Source organism: Raphanus sativus, chromosome 6, assembly GCF_000801105.2.
Source record: "Raphanus sativus cultivar WK10039 chromosome 6, ASM80110v3, whole genome shotgun sequence".
NCBI classification, from domain to species: domain Eukaryota; kingdom Viridiplantae; phylum Streptophyta; class Magnoliopsida; order Brassicales; family Brassicaceae; genus Raphanus; species Raphanus sativus.
In genome coordinates, this window is record NC_079516.1 from 6,723,495 (window position 1) to 6,743,520 (window position 20,026).

Below are 20,026 nucleotides of genomic sequence, written 5' to 3' on the forward strand. Positions count from 1 at the left end.
TTAATAGAACTCTAATAGAAAACGTGTGTTTTATGTGTCTGGTCCTAAAGTTAGAGATGGAGATCTTCAATGTCTCTAAGTGGTTCCAGGAGCTCTCTTGTTGTCCGGTTGGTTCACGACTAGCTGACAGCAAGCTCCACTGATGTCCTGACCCATTTCTTTACGAAAAGTGGTTCGAATTTCGTAGGTCTCCCTCAGGATTTTCTAGAAACTCGAGACGCTTTGTTTACTGCTGGTTTTGAACTGGCTTGTGGGCCCAATAGGGTTGAATGGTATCAAATTTATCACCTGTTTTTGAGAAAACAGGCATAGTTTCCATCAGATAATCTCAGAAACTTTAAGATTATCAAGAAAATCAAAGATTTTACCACTTGAAATGTATTTAGCAACTCGCCGAGATGATGAGCGTTCTCCTCTTGATCAATCACCCCATCAAGCATGATGTACTCAATGAAGATCTTTTGATTACTGTTAGATCCAAGGACACGATGTGGGGCCCCCAGTACGTTATGATCATTAATTGTTTCAGGAATGATGGTTTTTTCACATTCAATAGCAAAGAACCTGTTGGTTGGGAGCTACCTGACTTTCTGGAAAGCAGAGGAAAGGCTCTAGCTGCAGGCCTGATCTGACAGGGGATTTCTTGAACTGGTGCATGAAGAGATACCGCCAAACTTACACCTGGTAGATCATTGTGAAGCTTGTTAATCGCATGAACAACTCCGACCTATATATGTAAACGAAGGTAGAATAAGGGTTACTGGAACCATCAAACTGAAAGGTAGCTTTGTCAGTACTTACAGTTGAAATGGTAATTCTTTTGGGCGAGAGCTGAAAGGTTGTTTTAACATGGCATGGACAGCTTCAACAACAGCATTTTATATATCAGATGCTCTTAGCACACCACAGTCATTCAATGAAACAAGATGGCACAACCAATAATACCTGGGATGAAATGCATAACGTAGACCAAACACCACCTGGACGTGGCTTCCCTCTCCACACAACCCCAACCGAGTATCGTACCAGCATTATCACAGCTTCCACAAAAGCTCCATTCTTTAAATTCCAAAAACCAAAGAATCAAGAATCGAAAACATCAGAATCCATAAAGCAATGTGTTTGTAATCACAAAAGTGGAACCTGGAGCTTGATGAGTAGTCTAGAGATGGTGCCATAGGAGGAGTGGAAGTCTTGAACTTTGAGAAGAAAAATACACTAGGAGAAGAAAAATCGAGAACACACAAATTTCTACAACTTATAATTTCTACAAAATACACTAGGAGAAGAAAAATCGAGAACACACAAATTTCAAGCAAAACTAAAGTTTGAATAGAGAGGTAAGAGTCTCATTGTTGTTTGGGCTACTCTACTCCTATCTATAATCTTACTGAAAGACAATGAATCATTGATAGGAGTAGAGTCGCCACAGTGTCGGTTCAACATTTTCAAAAAAAAAATTATGCCCTTATTATTAATGTAAAATTTTATGATGCTTTACATACAACTAAAATTATCAGTTAAAATCATGATGCTCTAAGCGGTGGCTTACCTTTCCTATGTTACGTACCGCCCAAACAACATCTGACAATTCATTCAACAAAAAAAAAAGAACAGCATCTGACAGTCGAAGCACAAGTCTGTGCAAAATTAACGTATATTATAACAGGACACAGTGGAAAAGAAGAAAAACAAGACCTGATACTTCCATTAGATATACATTAGAAAACTTGATAAACTAAACCTTTACACATGAAGATAAGAAGCGGGTTTTGGTAGCTTCGTCCTCCCATTCCACACCTTCAATCCATTTTTTTTCTCTGTATCTTATGATAAGTCCATTTTCACCTTCCCAGCCACTTTTGGAATTGAGAGGAAGTCTCTTCAGCTTTGGACATCCGATTGCAATGATTGTCTTTAGACATGGGAATGGTAGAGAACTCCAATATATGTTCTTCAGCTCTGGTACATTAGACAATCGTAAGAATTTCAGCTTTAGAAAAGGAACCATCCCTGATTCTTCACCTACAGTAGCTTTCTCTTTGCTTATTATATATTCTAGCTGTTCTGAAGACTCAACATCAATATATGTAAGATTTGGTGCAAACATTAGCCACGTCAACTCCCTTAGGCTTTTACAACCTTGTACATACACATCAGAGAGACTCAGGAAGCATGGACTTGTAAAATTCCGCAGAGGAGAATATGTCATATCAATCTTTATCTCGGAGATAGTGCAGCCAAGAAAGTCGAGATACTGGAGGTTGTTCATAGTTGTTGAAAACGATATTCCAGATGATTCTAGTTGAAGACCGCTGATCTCTAAGTCTCGTGTACAGCTCATCAGCCTGTGAGAGGTTAGAAACTGAACCAAACCTGAATCATAACCTATTCCCAAGGTTAAAATTTCCAATTGTTCCAAGACTTGCAACTCCTCCACCGTGCTGACATCCAATGATACACCAGAACCCCGCAATCCAATACTTTCAAATCCAGTAGACTTGATACCCCAACAATACTCGAAAGGTTCCATGTGAACTCCAAGTTCAAGTAACGTAACTTTTTCAACTCTCGTAATCCTAGAGGCAGACACTGTATATTTGTTTTCGACATGTTGAGGTACTGCAAGGAGACCAAAGCTGATATTTCTTCTGGCAACTCCGAGAGATTTTTGTTATACGATAGATCCAAAACAACTAGCTTTGACATGAACCGGAAGAACCCATTTGAGATATTTGACAATGCCTCGTTTTTCTGCATGAGCAGCGTTGTAAGATGAAGGCATTCAGGGATGCCAGAGAGATTTGCAATCTTATTACTCATCAGTGACATCCTTCTCACAACATTCCAGTTTTCAACCTTGGGTGTTTCACATAACCCTGCACGTGCGCGGACAATGAAGTTGTCTTTTTGTTTCCCAAAATCAGAAGCTATCCACAGAGCCATCTCACGTACAACATCATGCATATACACTTGATATAACGCTTCTCTTTCGTCTTCAACTAACAAAGATGCACGGATAAGTGTACCGATGATCTCATAGCCTTGGTTCTCAGCTTTTTCTATACCTCGATCTCCGTCTATCACCCCTTCAAATATCAAATAGTTTACCAGTTCATCTTTATAAATTCTCTCATCTTCCGGAAACAGAGAGCAATATTGTAAACACAACTTGACCTTCTCGTCCTTTAAATTGTCGTAACTATACTTCAAAATCGGAAGAATCTCATCTTCCATGCCAGAAAACTCAGCAGCATATGAAGTTAAAACATGAACTGCATGCTGCCATTCTTGAATAGTTCTTTTGCATGACATAGTCTCGCCAATGACATTAAGCGCAAGAGGTAGGCCATAACACTTTCTAGCAATCACGTTTGCAAGATAGGGTATGTCTGGATGACTTTGTAATGTGACCTCTCCAATTTTTTTAGGAACAAATCCAATGCATCGTTTGGTGCCAGACATTGGACTTCCATCTCAACATCAACACCCATGCGCCTGCACACTTCTTGAGAACGAGTGGTGAAAATCACTTTACATCCATTTTCTGTATTTGGGAAAGGGATTCCAATCTCAGATAGATTAACTTTTTCCCATATGTCATCCAACAACAACACAAATGTTTTCCTTTTAAGGACATTGTGTATATCACACGCCTTTTGATTTTTATCTTTTTTGTTCCAGTCATCTCCAACCATGCCTAGTTTGTTTGCAATTTCTTCCTGAATCTTTTGGGTATGTGAATCTTTAGAGACCACAATCCAAATCACAATACCAAAACCGACATATCCATCATGTCGAAATTTGTTGTTGATTTGCGTGAGGAGTGTAGTTTTGCCTACTCCTCCCATGCCATACAAACCCATAATACAAACACCATCTTCAGTGAGATAGTCCCATGCTTTTTTGAGCATCGTTTCCCGACCAACAATTCCCGGTTGGATAGGCCGCTCCTCTACCTCAGATGATTGAGCTTGCTCGGCAACGACTTGAAAGTCTCTAATAGAGTTTAGATTCTCAACCTCCTTCAACATCAGAAAAACCCTTTTCCCGTGACGATATCTAGATTTTAAATTCGTAGAGCAAAACCCACAGAGAGACAACCTTTGACTTTCAACAGGTATCATACTAAAAATAGCATTCACTTGGGTTTTGATTGTGTCGACTTTTGTAAGCCATACCTGGATTTGAGAAAGCCTTTTTAGTCCTTTACCCTCCTCTCTCTCCACCCTTCTTGACAAATCATCCTGCTTTGCCTGAAGCTCCTCCATGGTTGTCTCCAAAGCCTTGAGATTCTTCTCCAGATTGTTAATATAACCCCTTCTGATGCATAACCACTGAAAGATTTGATTCGTACACTGATCACATGATAGCGAGAAAGAGATACAACTTCCCATATTACAGAGAAAGTGATAACTATTGGAAGGAATTTACTGATTTGAATAAACAGAGAGATGAGAGAGCAACGATACACAGAGGAAAATAAGTAATAATCAAATTAAAATCTTGGAAGCCTTCCCATCCCTCTGACTTTGGGGGTGGATAAGTTTACTTCAGATTATTTCTTGATTAAAAAAGTCATGCAAGAATAAAATAACTTATTCTGTGCATTCAATTTGATGATCTATATATTATCAATGACGTTTTTCCCGTTAAGAATTAATAAGAAACTATTCCAATACCAAAAGATCATCAGTTTGTATGAAATAAGTTATTTTTAGAGATAATTTGCTGTATATACACAAAAACAACTAAAATTAGGAAACTACCCTAAATACATAGAAATCCCCAATCTCTGTAGTAATATACACACAAAATGAATGGAAGAACAAGAGATTGCAATGCAAATTACATAGATAACTATTAAGTAAGAACGATAACCTATTTTGTAACATCTAACAAACTATGTATCAGTTAAGGCAATTATTTCTGAATATTTAATCACCCATTTTCAAAAATGTCTAATATGTTTGATAGCAGCTAACTACACATGTATATGCTAAAGATTAAGTTATCATGTTAATCTATAATGAAACACCTAACAAACTATGTATCATATGAATACAACTATATTGTACAAAGGAAGTTTAACACTAACTTTAACTCAATATTTTATATAAATTATTAGCAGATAATCTGTTTATTACAAAATAATACTTATCATATAACAAAAGCAATGATCTTAATGTACTATGTTATTTAGCACTTAAACTTATGGTTGATGTAACTTATTAGTTTACATATGATACAATAATGATTAACCGTAAAAAAATATAAATTAACAGATAAAAATTAAGTTAGCATGATAATCTGTTTTGTAGCATTTAACAAATCATATATATAGCTAACACAAGCTACTTCAATGTTTTTACCCATAAATTTCAAAAATCATCAACATATTTTGTAACGGTTAAAAAAACATGTATCAGTTAATAACAATACACTATATAAAAATTTGCAAACCACATCTTTTGTTAACATCTATTGACATTTGATTTATCAACACGTAAATTGAAAAGATCTCTCTTGTAGTGTTATGTACTCACCTGAAACCTTCAAAATCGTGATCAACATCAAACAAATTGACATGAAGACTAGTGTAGATGAACTCCTCAAGAAGATAATATTTTTTGGATCCACAATAATGGAAATAAAAAAAAAGAAGAAGAATCCATTTGTTTTGTGCAAGAGATTAGAAATAACACAAAAAGAGAATAAATAATATTATTTGGGTAAGAGATAAAGTTATAAAGAAATAGAGAGAGAAGGAAGAAGGGTTGTTCAAAAAAAAAGAGAGAAAGAAGAAGAGAGTTTGGGCAGGCAGGGCATGGACAGGGACAAGAGCAAGGATAGGGACAATATTGGGGTTTAGAAATATCAATAGTGCTTAGGATATTTACTTAAATATGGATTTTTTGGTGTATATGGAGCCTAATATCTCTTATTTTTATTCTTAAATATTCTATTGACGTGTAGAGATGAACTTAGAGATCATCGCTTGGTTCTCAACGTATTTCTTTGCACACATATTATATTAATTATGATATTTTAGCAAGTCGCACATTCGAACCAACTACAATTTAGGATTAGAATTGAAAAACACAACTCTTCATGTTAATTAGGATTACTATTATTAATAGATAACATTATATTTTTCACATAATTTCAGTCCAAATTCTGTATAAATACACCTACAAAAACTCAAAAGATAAAAATTAAAAGTTTTAGTAATTATTCAAAATTTAAATAAATAATTCAAATAATTAATATCTAGTATAAATATTTAAAATATCTAAATCCATGATATTATATTGTTAACAGAATTCGAGATAATAATCGAACTTGCAATAATTACGAATCTAGAACGAATCAAAACTATAAAATTTAACGAATCAGAATTATCTAAAATCTGGAACAGGTCGAATAGGTTGAATTTGAAAACTCAAAAACCAGATATGTAGATTGAACTTGTATTCGAACAACTATGCAATTGTGGAGAACGCTAAACCCGATTTAATTTTGTGTGAAACTCTAAAACCCGGTTTAATTTTGGGGGGAACGCTTAACCGATTTATACCTGTTTTGCCTATAAATACTCAATTTCGTGATGATGGAACTTTCACTGCTCAATCTACCTGATCACATCAAACGTACTACTACGCAGCCATGAGAGGCCCTAGACCCGAAGATTTCGACTCCAGCGCTAGCCACCCGACGCCCACGTTTCCCGCCGGCGGTAGCCGGAAGAAAGGCATGGGCGTGAGGACGTGGCTGGTGCTCTGCTCGTCGGGGAAAGAGCAGGCGACGGAAGCCGGGAAACACACCATCATGCGTCGGACGGGCTTACCGGCGCGCGATCTCCGGATCCTCGATCCTCTGCTGTCGTATCCGTCTACCGTTCTAGGCCGCGAGAGAGCGATCGTCATCAATCTGGAGCATATCAAGGCGATCATCACGGCTCAGGAGGTTTTGATTCTGAATTCGAAGGATCCTTCGGTGGTGCCGTTTATTGAGGAGCTGCAGAGGAGGATTAGGTGTCACCATCACGCCACTAAACCTCAGGTGGTTTTAGAAATTAGGGTTTTGCTTTTCACTGTTAGTTTAGAAACGTATGGCTGATTGTATTGTTTGGTATATGATATGTTGTATTGAACCAGCCTAGAGGTACTTGAGGGCGAAACCTAATGCTGTAATCACTAGCAATAAAAAAATATAGGTGGCCACCGGACACTGTGGTTAATTAAAAAAAAATGTTGTATTGAGTGATGAAATGGTGATGTGATTGTCTATTTTTAGATACAACCTCAGGTAGTTGTAGAAATTAGGGTTTTTTTTTTTTGGAATTATCAGGAAGTTCCAAAGCCCTAATCCACAGACTCGAAACCACATCATCTAATGTGATTGTCTATTTATAGATACTAACCACTCTCTGGTTTCTTTGTATGCGTTGTGTAAAGGAGGGAGAGAACACTGAGGGAGCTGCACAGGGAGAAGCTGGAACGTCACAGTTGTCTAGGGATCAAGGGGAGGAAGCTAAGAAGGATAAGATGCAAAGTCTTGGGAATCAAGATGGATCCAAGGTTCTTCCTTTTGAGTTTGTTGCTCTTGAAGCTTGTCTTGAGGCTGCGTCCACCAGTTTGGAAAGTGAGGTATTATTATTATTATTATACTTATGGTTTTGTTTCTATTTTTGTGTGGTGTATTTTCAATTTGTTATTTTATCTGATGTAGGCCGTGAGATTGGAGTTGGAGGCCCATCCAGCTATGGATAAGCTTACTATCAAGATCAGTACCCTCAACTTGGAGCGTGTTCGACAGATTAAAAGCAGGCTGGTTGCAATCACTGGGCGTGTTCAGAAGGTGTTGTGATGATGATGACTCCTGTGATCTTTTTTTCTTTTATGAAGACAAATCTTGTTGTAATCTAACCTTATTTGTCTTCACTTGCGTAGGTTAGGGACGCACTAGAACATCTCCTAGACGATGATGAAGACATGGCTGAGATGTATCTTACTGATAAGTTAGCTCTTCCTGAAGGAGACGAGGATGACAGGCATGCACCAGACTTTTTTTAGAACATACTAGCTTTGGGTTGCTCTGATATTAGTTTTTTTTTTTTTTATACCATGACCTGCCACAGGTTTCGTGCCGAAGTTTCTCCTGAAAGCTGCCATCGAGGAAGTGACGCTCACAACCTTCTAATGAGAGCTCATAGCGCACTTAGCAGAAACAGCCGTGGGACGAGCTCAAGCCAGAGTGGTATGACCAACAAACTCAATGTGCAAGAGCTTGAAATGCTTTTGGAAGCATATTTCGTGCAGATCGATGGTACACTGAACAAACTATCAACAGTAAGTGGTGTGATGCTTTATTAGTAAATATCACTCTTGTCAGATAGTCATGTTGTTACTTCTTCTTATACAATATCGTGTGATGTTTGAATGGAAAAAGCTAAGGGAATACGTGGATGACACGGAGGACTACATCAACATAATGCTAGATGGCAAACAGAATAATCTTCTGCAGATGGGTGTACAGCTAACAACGGCAACTCTGGTGATGAGTCTCTTTATAGCTGTTGCAGGAGTGTTCGGGATGAACATAACCATAGAGCTGTTCAACGATAATGTAGCTGGTCCGGGGAGATTCATGTGGACAGTGATTGGAGGTACGGCAGGAAGTTTATTCCTCTATTTTGGTGCCATCGGATGGTATAAGCAGAAGCGTTTGCTTGAATGAGTCAACCAAAACATAGTGGGATAATAATGTCTCTTGCCAAAACTTAGGAGAGTCCTTTTTTTTTTTTAGTTTTTCTTTTCTTATTTATTGTTCTAGAGGATCTTACACTTGAAAACCTTTTAGTCTCACTATTTTCACAATAAAGCCAGAGCAAATTGGAAATTACATGATTAATCTTTGCTAAATTTTGATAATACATCTAGGTACGTTTCCTTGTCCGTGTTTCGCTTTAACAGGTTGTGGAAAAGGATATTAAAACAGACTTATCCAGTCCGTTTATGTATGGGTCCAGCCCGTTTAAATTAAATCCGTTTTGAATTTGTCTATGTGAAACCTGTTTAACTTGAAGCTTATTTAAAGTTTGTTTGGAAAAGAATAAACATAACATTTTATATTATAACTAGTGCTATGTCCGCGCGGAGCGATTATCTTTAGTTGTAATTTTAATTTACATGTGTTGTTATTTTTTAATTGTAATATATATTTTGTTTCATTATATTAAAATTAACTTGAAATTAAATTATAAATTATTCTAAATCTGTTTTTTAGTTAATAGTAGTTGATTTATGAATTGTCGTGTAATTAGAGATTTGATTTAGGTATGAATTGGTTTTTATGGTTATTTTATTAAGGAATAACAATATTGTGTGTTATGAGTTTTGGTTTTTGATATCAGTAGATTGTGTTGTACTTATTAAAAAACATTTAAAACCATTAAATTATGTCATTCGTAACGGTTCCATATAGTTTGATTTTGGGGCTCTTGACGTTGTAAAAGTCACTATTCTTAATGTTGTAGTTGTACTACAATATTTTTGTTTTTTGGTTCTTCTCTTCTTTAGTGTTTGTCTTCTTCTATTTTTGTTTTCACTCTTTTCCGGTGTTAAAATTTTATGTTTTACTAAACCAATGTCTAACCCATATTGCTTCGTAGACAGCGTTATGGTTTCAACATACTTCTTCTCAAGTGAGTAAATATCTTGATTGATGAGAGACAAAGGACATGTAATTTGGTGGAACGGAGGAATCATTTACAGTGACGTTCGCTTGATTGTCAAGCTATGCTAAGCTGTGAGCTATGCAGACGAAGAAAATTTACAGGACCGAGAAAAAAATCTTATATCTTTGTTGCTGCAGCTGACTTGGAGAGGATTCATGAATTTCTCAAGCTATGATTAATTTTCATATCATGCACACAATTGCTGAGTTTGAAAAATGTTATCTATAAGTTTCTGTTTGAATTATCTAGCGATATGTAGATAATCATTTAAAAGAAATCTATTAAAGTATCAGTGTTTTAAACTCTCTCAGTTTATAAAGGATATTATACTAAAATTGAAGCTTGTGTTTTTTTACTACAATAACATGTGAGAATGAAAACTTGTATACTTTGTGTTGTTTTCTTCTGAACGAAGATGTCAATAAAACGAATTTGCTCTTTTTGAAAACTGAGAATAAACTTGCAGTGAGTGGTCATTAGATTCACACACGAATTTAGCTCTCTGTTATTTCTTAACCTCGTGATGACTCTGAGTTGTTGTGTTCTTTAAGGCGAAACACTGGACTGTATTAATTTGGGTTGATAATCACACACATACATCAGAAAATTAATTAAAGCACACATTAATATTATAATACATGGTTAGTATTATAATAATTGGTTAGCAAAAATATTTAAACTAAGATGGTATAGTCTGAAGTTAGTCATGAGATTTTGAATTTTGGTTTTCTATCATTGATAAATTTGGTTAAACTGAGATAACTGTGCTTCAGTTAGTTGAAAGTTTACATAATTCTATAAATATAAAATTTAGTTAATCACGGAAAAAGATAATATAAATTTAAGCAGAATATAAGTTTTAATATCCAATGTATAATTTCAAAAGTTAATCCATTATAAAAAAGAAAGGGAACAAATTGCATTCATAGTTTAAATAAATGAGATGTAGTGCGAGAAGAAGTGAGGTGAGATTTAATGATTGAATTAAAACCATCTTTTAAACAGGAGAGAAACGTTATTCGTCGGAGAAGATGAGGAAAAATAGTCACAGTGGGAATTGAAGAAGATGGCTGAGATATAACTCTAAGATTCAGGCGGGCCAGATAGATGAAAATAGTGAATTCCAATGAATTCACAAATCCCATTGTATAACTCCTATTTTAATCATAAGAAACAATTTCCAAAACCTCAATGAACGAATGCACATTTCAACCGAAAGAAACAACCGAAACAAAAAAACTCTCTATAAAAACTTGACATGTGTCACATTTTGGAATTCCCTTCGTTAATGTGGCATATTGTAAAGAGTTTCTCTTCTACTTTATTATTATAGATATTTCTCTCTTCTGAAGCAATCTGTCAAATGTACTAAAATACAAAAATCCATAGAAATAATACCGAAAAATAAAAATTGCTTAGTTTAACTAAAATGCAAAGTCCACAACAAAACTAAAATTAAAAAGTCCATAAATGTGATACCATTCTCCTCCATCTTGCACTACAAAGGCCTACCCATAATCAAGATATAACCAACTATTACATATTTTCATCAATCAAATTATAAAATAATGTAAAATCATAACCAAAACACCATATATATATATATATATATATATATATATATCATTGTTCTATCAAACATTTATCTTCAATACTCCAATCCTGAACTACTTATTTGTCTCCAAGATCATCATTTTCATCAAAATTGTCTTTAAGTATTACTTAAAAATTATAATAAAAATTAGTTAAAAACATATTTATATATGTTTTTTTTTTCACAAAACTGCACAATCAAGTGAATGTGTCCCCTAAAATTCAGATCATATAACTCCATGCTAGCAAATGAATCTCTAAACTATAGAGTTCTAAAAATATCTCATATGTAAGGTTCCAACGAGTAAAAACATCAAATGACAACCATCTCCACTTTTATTCTCTCTATACATGATGCAAATACTCTTTTTCCCTGTGTTAATATTTTCACATATGTGAAAATAATTTCTCGAAATGTTAAGACTCTAAGCTCTTTTGATTATGAGGTTCAAAATATTAACCATAACACTCTCATCCACAATATACATCCATCACTTCCACTTATCATCTTAAGCTTGCCCTTCAGAATTTTCAACATACTATTGTTGCTGGTAACATTGTCCAAAGTCATCGAGAAAACTTTCTTTTCTGAACTCCATTTATTCAAGGACTCAAAAATCTCATTAGCAATTCCACCGTGGAGACTTTATCAATGTGATATACCCCAAACATTGAGGATGAGATACTCATAAATCAGAAGTGAAACATATTCTGTCATGATGTTTCATAAACAATCCTTTTACGTTTTCTTTATTTATTTCATATTCTCTTTTTGTCTACAAATATGTTGAAAATTATGTCTTTACGTAAAATGGCATAAAATTACACGACTTTTGCATAATGAACCCACAATTTAAAAAATTCTCAATAACATTATGTTTGATTAAAAACTTCAAAATGTGAATGTTTCTGACTATGTAAGCGTATATGTTTTTTCTTCTTTGAATAAATTATTATCTCTTCAAAAACATTTGAATTGTTTGATAAAAATGTATAAATTTGGTTGATTTTATGTCAGTTGGACAAAGAATTGATTGAAAAACCTGAATTTTCAACAATGTAAATTGGGGTTATGAATTCATGAAAAAATTAGTATTTTGTAACTAACTTGTGAAGTTTAAATGAAGTTTTGAGAATATGAGGGTCAACCGTATTTTAATGAAAATTAACAATTCACAATGTTGCAGGAGAAGTGTATAAACCTTGAAAGGTGAAAACAATAATCTTACCTTAATTTCTTTGATTGGTAGTATTAAAAACGTAAAATGTTTTTTTTTTCTGAGTGTGTAGACATATAAACTGATTGAAAAATGTATAAATTGGGCTGATTTTATGTCGGTTAGGAAAAACTTGATTGGAGAACCGGAATGTCTGGTAAATTAAAATATATATATAAGAATTAAAAATCCCAGAAAGATACCCAATATAAATTCAATTCGAGAAATATTTTAAATGAGAACATGTATTGTCTTTTCCACCCTCTATTTAAAAGTATAGATATACCCTAACATTAGTTATTTTAAATCTAATTTATTTTTGAAAAGACATAAAAAAATCATTTTCAAGAAGGTATAATATATATCTTTTATCTGAAATGCATGCATCTCACAGATTTTGATGCAATGTAACAGATGAAATAACAGCGCTATATTAAAATTATACACTGCATACTAATTTTGATATTTTATCAAAATTATAATTGCAGTTTCTAAAATGGTAAAACTAATTTCAATAGAAAATATAATTAAAAAAATTGAGTTAGTTTAGAACCATTCGATGGTAACGGTTGGTATTTTATGTTTGACTATAAATAAGCGATGATCTTCCGTTTGTTAACACCAGTTCATATCTTTAAAAATCCATAAAAATGATGAGAAAAAATAAAGGTCGTCAAAAAATAAAGATGGCGAAAATGAAAAATGAAAGTAATCTCCAAGTTACTTTCTCAAAACGAAAATCTGGTCTTTTCAAAAAAGCTAGTGAGCTTTGCACACTTTGTGGCACAGAAATTGTTGTTATTGTATTTTCACCTGGCCGAAAAGTTTTTTCTTTTGGCCATCCAAATGTTGATGTTGTAATTGATCGCTTCTTAAATATTAATCCACGGCATCCTCACCAAAACATCAATTTGCAACTTAATGAAGCCCGTCAAAATTATGTTGTACAAGATCTCAACGATCATCTTGCTCAGGTAAATTTTACATCTCAGTTTTTATTCATAAATTTATTATTGTAAGCTATTTGTTAGAGTTTAAATCATTTACTGGACTATACTCAAATTGTTTTGTTGAAGTATTATATAATTTACATAATATTTTTACTTAAACAATAATCTATCAACAAGAGAAAATTTCTGTTTATTAGAATAAGTGTTCTCAAATATGGTTTATATGCGCCCACCTTGCCGGGGTATAGGCGATACACGGTAATCAACCCGTTCTTTTATGTTATACAATGCTTTATGCGGATTTATATAATTTAGATGCATAACAGAGTTTAAGTGTTTATTATGTGATCTATGTAGATGCTGAGGTGGATTTAAAGTGTTTATATTAAAAAGAAGAAAATATTAGTATTATTATATATTTGATTAATGTTATTATTATTTCTATCAATTGTTACTTATTTCATATATTTATTAGATTAACTGTTAAAAAAATAAACATAAATTTATAAATTTATCATCTTTATATATTTAAACACATTTTAATTTTAATTTAAAAGTTCATACATAGAAATTAGATTTGAAGTATACTTTATGTTCGTTTTATAAAATAATTTGTAAATATTAATTTATACTGATATTCTATGTAGAATTAAATATTCATTTAGGTTTCATTTAACGAGCACCTAGCGCGTTTTAAAATACTGAAAATTAGAATAGTGTCCATGATCTCTCCTTTGTAAAATTTTGTGCCTATTCGAATTTCGGATCTTCTTAAGTAAATCTCATTTTGTAGACCCACAATAAGGCTGAATAGTTTAAAATCCTTCAAAACAATGGATTCTTTTTTTTACAACAAACCATGGAAATTTTGTTTTATTAAAAAAATCTTAATATATCGCCTATTTGATATATAGTAAATGTAATTTGAAAATTTATTATATAGACTTACAAGATATAACGAAAACAGGTAACAGAGCAATTGGAAGTAGAAAAAAAGAGAAATGAAGACTTGAAGCAAAAGAGAAAAGATGATAAGAGGTCCAAGAATTGGTGGGAAGACCCTGTAGAAGGATTCAACTTACGTCAACTCACTGAATTCAAATCTGGTTTGAAAATTTTGAAAAAGAAAGTAACAACTGAAGCCTCCAAGTATCTTCAAGCAACTGGTCATAACTTCTATTTTGGAAGTTCTAGTAATGCTGGTTTTGGAACTTTTGATGATGATGAGGGTAATAACAACAGTGACTTGGACCTATTTAATCATCGAAGATTGGTGGGTATGAAAACGTTCTCGTGCAATCATCAAAACATGATCATTCCTCATCCTTCTACAACACCGTATGGGAATGCTGTCATCGAAAGGTTTGCTCCAGAACACAACCAAAACAAGAACCAATATTGTCTTAAGCAAGAACGTTGCGAATGTGACCATCAACCTGATCCTCCTCCTCACTTTCGACATCATTACTATTAATCTTTATTTTTTTTCCATAAAACACATCGTTTCACTGTTTTCTAATTATCTTTTGTTTTGTTTTTATTTTATACATTTGAGATGTCACTCTGGACAACTATTTCTATTTCTATTTTTTTTTTTTGCCGAGCTTGGTAAACACTTTTTAACGTTTCAGAATTCAGATGTTTTATAATCCATAATGAACTCTCTTTTTTCAACTTTTATAGTGAATCAAGTTATCTATATCCTCTTAACACTTCTCTGCAAATTTTTATGTTTGCATCTGTTCAACTTGGATTTGTTCAAAGAAACATAAATATGAAATCATGACTAGTGACTCTAATGCTCAAAATATTACATAAATATAGGGAGCCCGATACTTATTATTGTTTGAAGTGTCTAATGGACTAGCATAAATACGAAAAGTTGTCTTCATAGTGACATAAACATATTTAGTGTGTTTTATCATGTAAATCAGTCTAAAATGTTTTGACCCTACAAAAAGTGTTCTAAATAATTAGGTGTTAAATAGTTGAAACAAAGCCACAACCCTCTCCCCCCTACTTTTTCCAACTGCGACTTGAAATGCATAAATTTGTATGATTTATAATAATATTGGAACCCTCTATCCGTCTTTCTAAGGTGCTTACAACATTCATTCTAAGTTTGTGGATCACTCATGTCTAGTGGTCATCGGGAGGTTTAAAATATTTGTTTGTGTACATTGAAATCAACACATGATCTTTTAGTTTTTTAGTTTCACTCGCAATATTGTGTATCACTTCTCGACGTACCATTTATTTTTTTATTGCTCCAACTCAATCATACTTCATTATGAAGTTTTTTTTGTAGATAAATGATAAAAAGATAAATTTAATCTTTTTAACATACACAAGCTATTTACTAAAAGATGATGCTACAAATATATGACAAAATTGTAAAAGGAGGCGAGGTTCTTGAACAAATTCCAAAAATAAAATACTATTGCTTGTTCAGAGTTGAAAAAAAAACTATTAGAGAGTATATTCAATTGAGAGTTTTAGGTGATTTGTATTAAAATGACAAATCATTTATTATTCAAATATGAATGTTAAAATTCATTATTATTAAACTTGACATGTTATAAAATACTGTGAAATCTACTTTTATTGAAACTATTCTATGTTGTTGAATTTTAAGGTATGTATTCAACTAAAAATTTGAGATTATTTGTATTAACATGACATCCACTGTTATTCAAACATATAACACTTTAAAATCTAGTGTTATTGAACTTTTAATTTCATAAAACACTTTGAAATTAACTGAAATTTAACAAACTTAAAGTTGGAAATTTTAGAGTGATTTAATTGTTTTTAGAATGTTAGAGAGTGGTTTTTTTAGTTATAAAAATTAAAATGCAAATCCCATGATTTTAAATGAGATTCTAAAGCTGTTTAATAAAAATCACACTAAATTCTCAGATTTGTTCGTAATCATCTAGACACTCATTAAAAATCAAACCACCTTAAATTCTAAATTCAATACACCTTTTAAAGTTTTAAGTGATTTTAAAGTGTTTGAATGAAGTTTTCTAGTTTTTAAAAAAATCAAATCTCATGGGCTTAACTGATATTCTACCGTGATTTAACAAAAATCACATTAAACTCTACAACTAATTGAAATAACTTAAAATCTCAGTAAAAATCAAATCAACTCAAATTTTTATATTCAATACACCCACTTTGTGCTATTAGGTTTTCAATTATAACTACGAAACATGATTATGCTACTATATATCCCAATTTGATTTGACATTGAACATGATGGTATATAATTATGTATAGATAAAAGAAAAATATTTAGGTACATAAATAATTTAAATTGAATTAGGTTTTCTAATGTTGAACGCAGTTATAATCTGCATGTCTTTTTGTTTAATTTTGAATGCTATCTTGGTTTCGATTTTTTTTTTTATAGATAAGCTATGTATATATAGTACTAATAGAAATACCATACTAAAACTTCCGGAGGATTTCTATGAGTAGATAAATGATGGAAAAACAAGACTTAATACAACATTGGGTGAGGTGTATACTTATCTCAAAGGTCCTAAGCCTCTCGTTCCTTGGGCGAAGCTTGTTTGGCTCTCCTTTAGGATTCCGAGACATAGCTTCTTGACTTGGTTGATACTACTTGATTGGTGCTTTACAAGAGATAGGTTAATTAATCAGTTGGGGAATGGATGTGGATCCTAAGTGTTTGCTTTGCAATACAAACTCTGTGAGTAGGAATTACATATTATTTGAATGTCTTTACAGTCGAACCATATGGTGAGAGATTGCATGTCGATGTTGATTACGTTTCAACTTAGAAGACGACATTGCTATATCTTCTCTCACTCGGTAGCAACAAAGACCTAAATCGTTTCATCCTCCTAGAAACTCAAGCAACAATCTATGGATCTGATCTGAGCGTAATACTAGGTTTCACCGACAGATCTTTAAACCGCCTGAAACGATCATCTCAACCATCGATAAGCAAATCCGCAAGCGTCTTTTGAGTTTCCAACAAACAAATCCCCGGGCCTCATCAGCAATGATGCAGCTCCGGCTGCTCCGATCGTAATTGTGGCGGAGGAATCAAAGCTGATCTGCATGTTCTGTGTTCTCTAACTCTAACTCTTCTTCTCAACACTGATATATATTTTTAATATTCTAAACACTGGATAAAACCTATAACAATCTATGGCTTTTTGAGTTTGTAATATTTTTTTAATGCTTTATCTAGAATGAATGCCAGTTTATAAAAAGAAAAGAAAAGAAAAAACTTCCTTTTGTCTAGAGTAAATGTATTAGCATAGTCATTGGTTTTATAAAAAGGATGTAAGAAAACAAGGTAACTTGTATGAAAATAGTTCTTTTCACAGGAGTCTAGTGATTCAACCTTGATTCAACCTCTACGCGCATGTGTCATTGATGTATCCAGACATAGGAAGTTGGATTAATATATTCATAGCTGCAATATGAATCTGATGATCTCGATAATAAGGTACGTTCTGATCTTCATAAAGAAAAATATATTACCATATATTATGGGCATACAGCTGCGGCTCGACAGTCTCCTCAGGTCTTCTCTGTAGTACTCACTTATTTTATATCTGTCTAACTTATAATTATTTTCTAATAATTATCACTCAAAAGTCAAAAGTTTATAAAACCCCCAAAATATAGAAAAATACATATGATAGCTCTAAAATGTTTTTTTGTCACAAATATATCATTTTAGAATCAAAATAACCAAAATATTTCATTAAAAAAATAAATATTAATTTATACCTTGTTACTTATCTAGATCTTAGGGTTTCTAATTAAATAACGGAGTTTTGAGATTTTTGGTCTAAAATTTTATAAAAATAAAAAATAAATATTAAAATTGAAAATAAATTTTAAAAATAGTTAAAAACATTTTTGAATTTCAAAAGGAAGACTAAAAAAATTCGAAAAAATTGAAAGTTTTTTATTTCAAAATTTTGAATTTGAAAGCATATAATTCAAAAATATATAATTTTTTATGAAGTATTATTTTTAACTTCTATTTTTTTAATTTGCATTTATATATCTAGAGTATAAAAAAATTTAGCTACTAAATGAAATATTTTGGTCATTTTTATGTTTAAGAAATTTATTTTGTGACAATAATTTGAAAATAATCTATTTAGAAGAATTGACCCATAATATATGAAAACATGGCCGTCTTTTAGCACGTGCAAGTGGAGCGGTCGAACAGGGTCCAAAATTTTAGAGGGTCCATATTTTTGTTTGTTTTACTAATAGTTATAAATTTAAAATCATATTTTTATAAAAATCAGAATGACTATATAATTTAGTTTTCGTATTTATAACCAATAATTGTAAGTTACAATTTTTCATTTTGTTTATGTAACCAACTAAAAAGGCAATAAATTAGGCAGTAATTAGTATTTATATCAATTATATATTTTGGGAAGTAATAATTAGTTGTTGATGTGTGTTAGAATATTCAATGGTGGTATAAAAGTAATATTCTAATTGATTATGTTTAGGAAACAGTTATCAATTAGTGATTATATATACGGAGAAAAAAATATACTTTCCTCACCATTTTTAATTAAGAATAGCAAACACAAAGAAAATAAAACTAACATACAACTTCTGTTGACAAGAAAAAATAATGAATTGTCCAATCAAAAGTATATAGTTTACTATCCAGATTTTTTTTTACTCTATTATATTTATAGATTATGATTTCTGATCGTGGATATAATAAACGTAAAAAACTGAAAAAATTAAAATGATCAAATTTGATGATTTGATCGATGATTTTGTATTGAAAAATGCTAAATAATCAAGTTCAGTGTTTGATCAATGATTTTGCATTAATAACAAGAAAATTGGTGCTATTTAGGTTATAAAGAATTAAATTAATGTATTTATTTTATATTATAATGGTATTTTGTAAAAAAAATCAAAATTATTTCAGATTATTAAAAGAGATCTTATTTTCTTTTTTTGAACAGGGTCCGTGAAAAGTTTGAGACGGCCCTGTATGAAAACATAGCAAAACGACAGAGAGGTAAGGAACTAAACGACAATGGTAGGAAATCATTTTCACTTCTTTTTTTTCTGTTGAAAGTTGTCTTCACTTAATTATCTAAGTTGAAACTAAAAAGAAATAATATAATGAATGATTTTATATTAGCCACTGAAGAAGATGCCAACTAAATACCTACGTGCTCCACTTTGGGGCCAGCTCATCTCGAAGTGGTGCACAGAGAGACAGATAAAGATCGCGTAAGAGAGGGTCCACGGTAGCTTATCTTAGACCCCACCTGGTATCCAATGGCAGCGATTAGCCTCTTGCGTCCACGGTGTGTTTCATAATTATCATTTTTGTAAATTAATGAAAACAATACCATACCGGTTCAAAATCATATCAAATCAACACATATATCTGATCCTTGTCCCATATCTACCGACTATAAATGTTAGAGACATTAATTGTAATTTTGTTTCAATAAATAAACCTAATTTTGTTATTAATCTACTAGTAA

At 32.4% G+C, this 20,026-nt stretch overlaps 2 protein-coding genes and 1 pseudogene across 2 annotated transcripts; 2 read left to right on the forward strand and 1 right to left on the reverse strand.

Moving 5' to 3' along the window:
* Nucleotides 1–1,583: 1,583 nt before the first annotated feature.
* Nucleotides 1,584–5,821, reverse strand: LOC108807709 (putative disease resistance protein At1g63350; annotated as a pseudogene).
* Nucleotides 5,822–6,523: 702 nt separating this feature from the next.
* On the forward strand, nt 6,524–8,904 carry LOC108807134 (magnesium transporter MRS2-3). The gene is made up of 6 exons (XM_018579387.2): nt 6,524–7,062; nt 7,458–7,649; nt 7,732–7,860; nt 7,953–8,053; nt 8,141–8,351; nt 8,452–8,904. Exons 1-6 carry the CDS (start codon nt 6,667–6,669, stop codon nt 8,737–8,739), a joined length of 1,317 nt encoding a protein of 438 aa, XP_018434889.1. The 5' UTR covers nt 6,524–6,666; the 3' UTR covers nt 8,740–8,904.
* Nucleotides 8,905–13,199: 4,295 nt separating this feature from the next.
* LOC108807711 (agamous-like MADS-box protein AGL62) lies at nt 13,200–14,973 on the forward strand. The gene is made up of 2 exons (XM_018579960.1): nt 13,200–13,523; nt 14,467–14,973. Exons 1-2 carry the CDS (start codon nt 13,200–13,202, stop codon nt 14,971–14,973), a joined length of 831 nt encoding a protein of 276 aa, XP_018435462.1.
* The last annotated feature ends 5,053 nt before the right edge of the window (nt 14,974–20,026 follow it).

Coding starts and splice junctions, on each gene's coding strand:
- LOC108807134 (XM_018579387.2), top strand. CDS start 6,667: ATGAGAGGCCCTAGACCCGAAGATTTCGACTCCAGCGCTAGCCACCCG. Junction 7,861..7,952: donor TCACTGGGCGTGTTCAGAAG/GTGTTGTGATGA, acceptor TCACTTGCGTAG/GTTAGGGACGCACTAGAACA. Junction 8,054..8,140: donor GAAGGAGACGAGGATGACAG/GCATGCACCAGA, acceptor GACCTGCCACAG/GTTTCGTGCCGAAGTTTCTC.
- LOC108807711 (XM_018579960.1), top strand. CDS start 13,200: ATGATGAGAAAAAATAAAGGTCGTCAAAAAATAAAGATGGCGAAAATG. Junction 13,524..14,466: donor TCAACGATCATCTTGCTCAG/GTAAATTTTACA, acceptor TAACGAAAACAG/GTAACAGAGCAATTGGAAGT.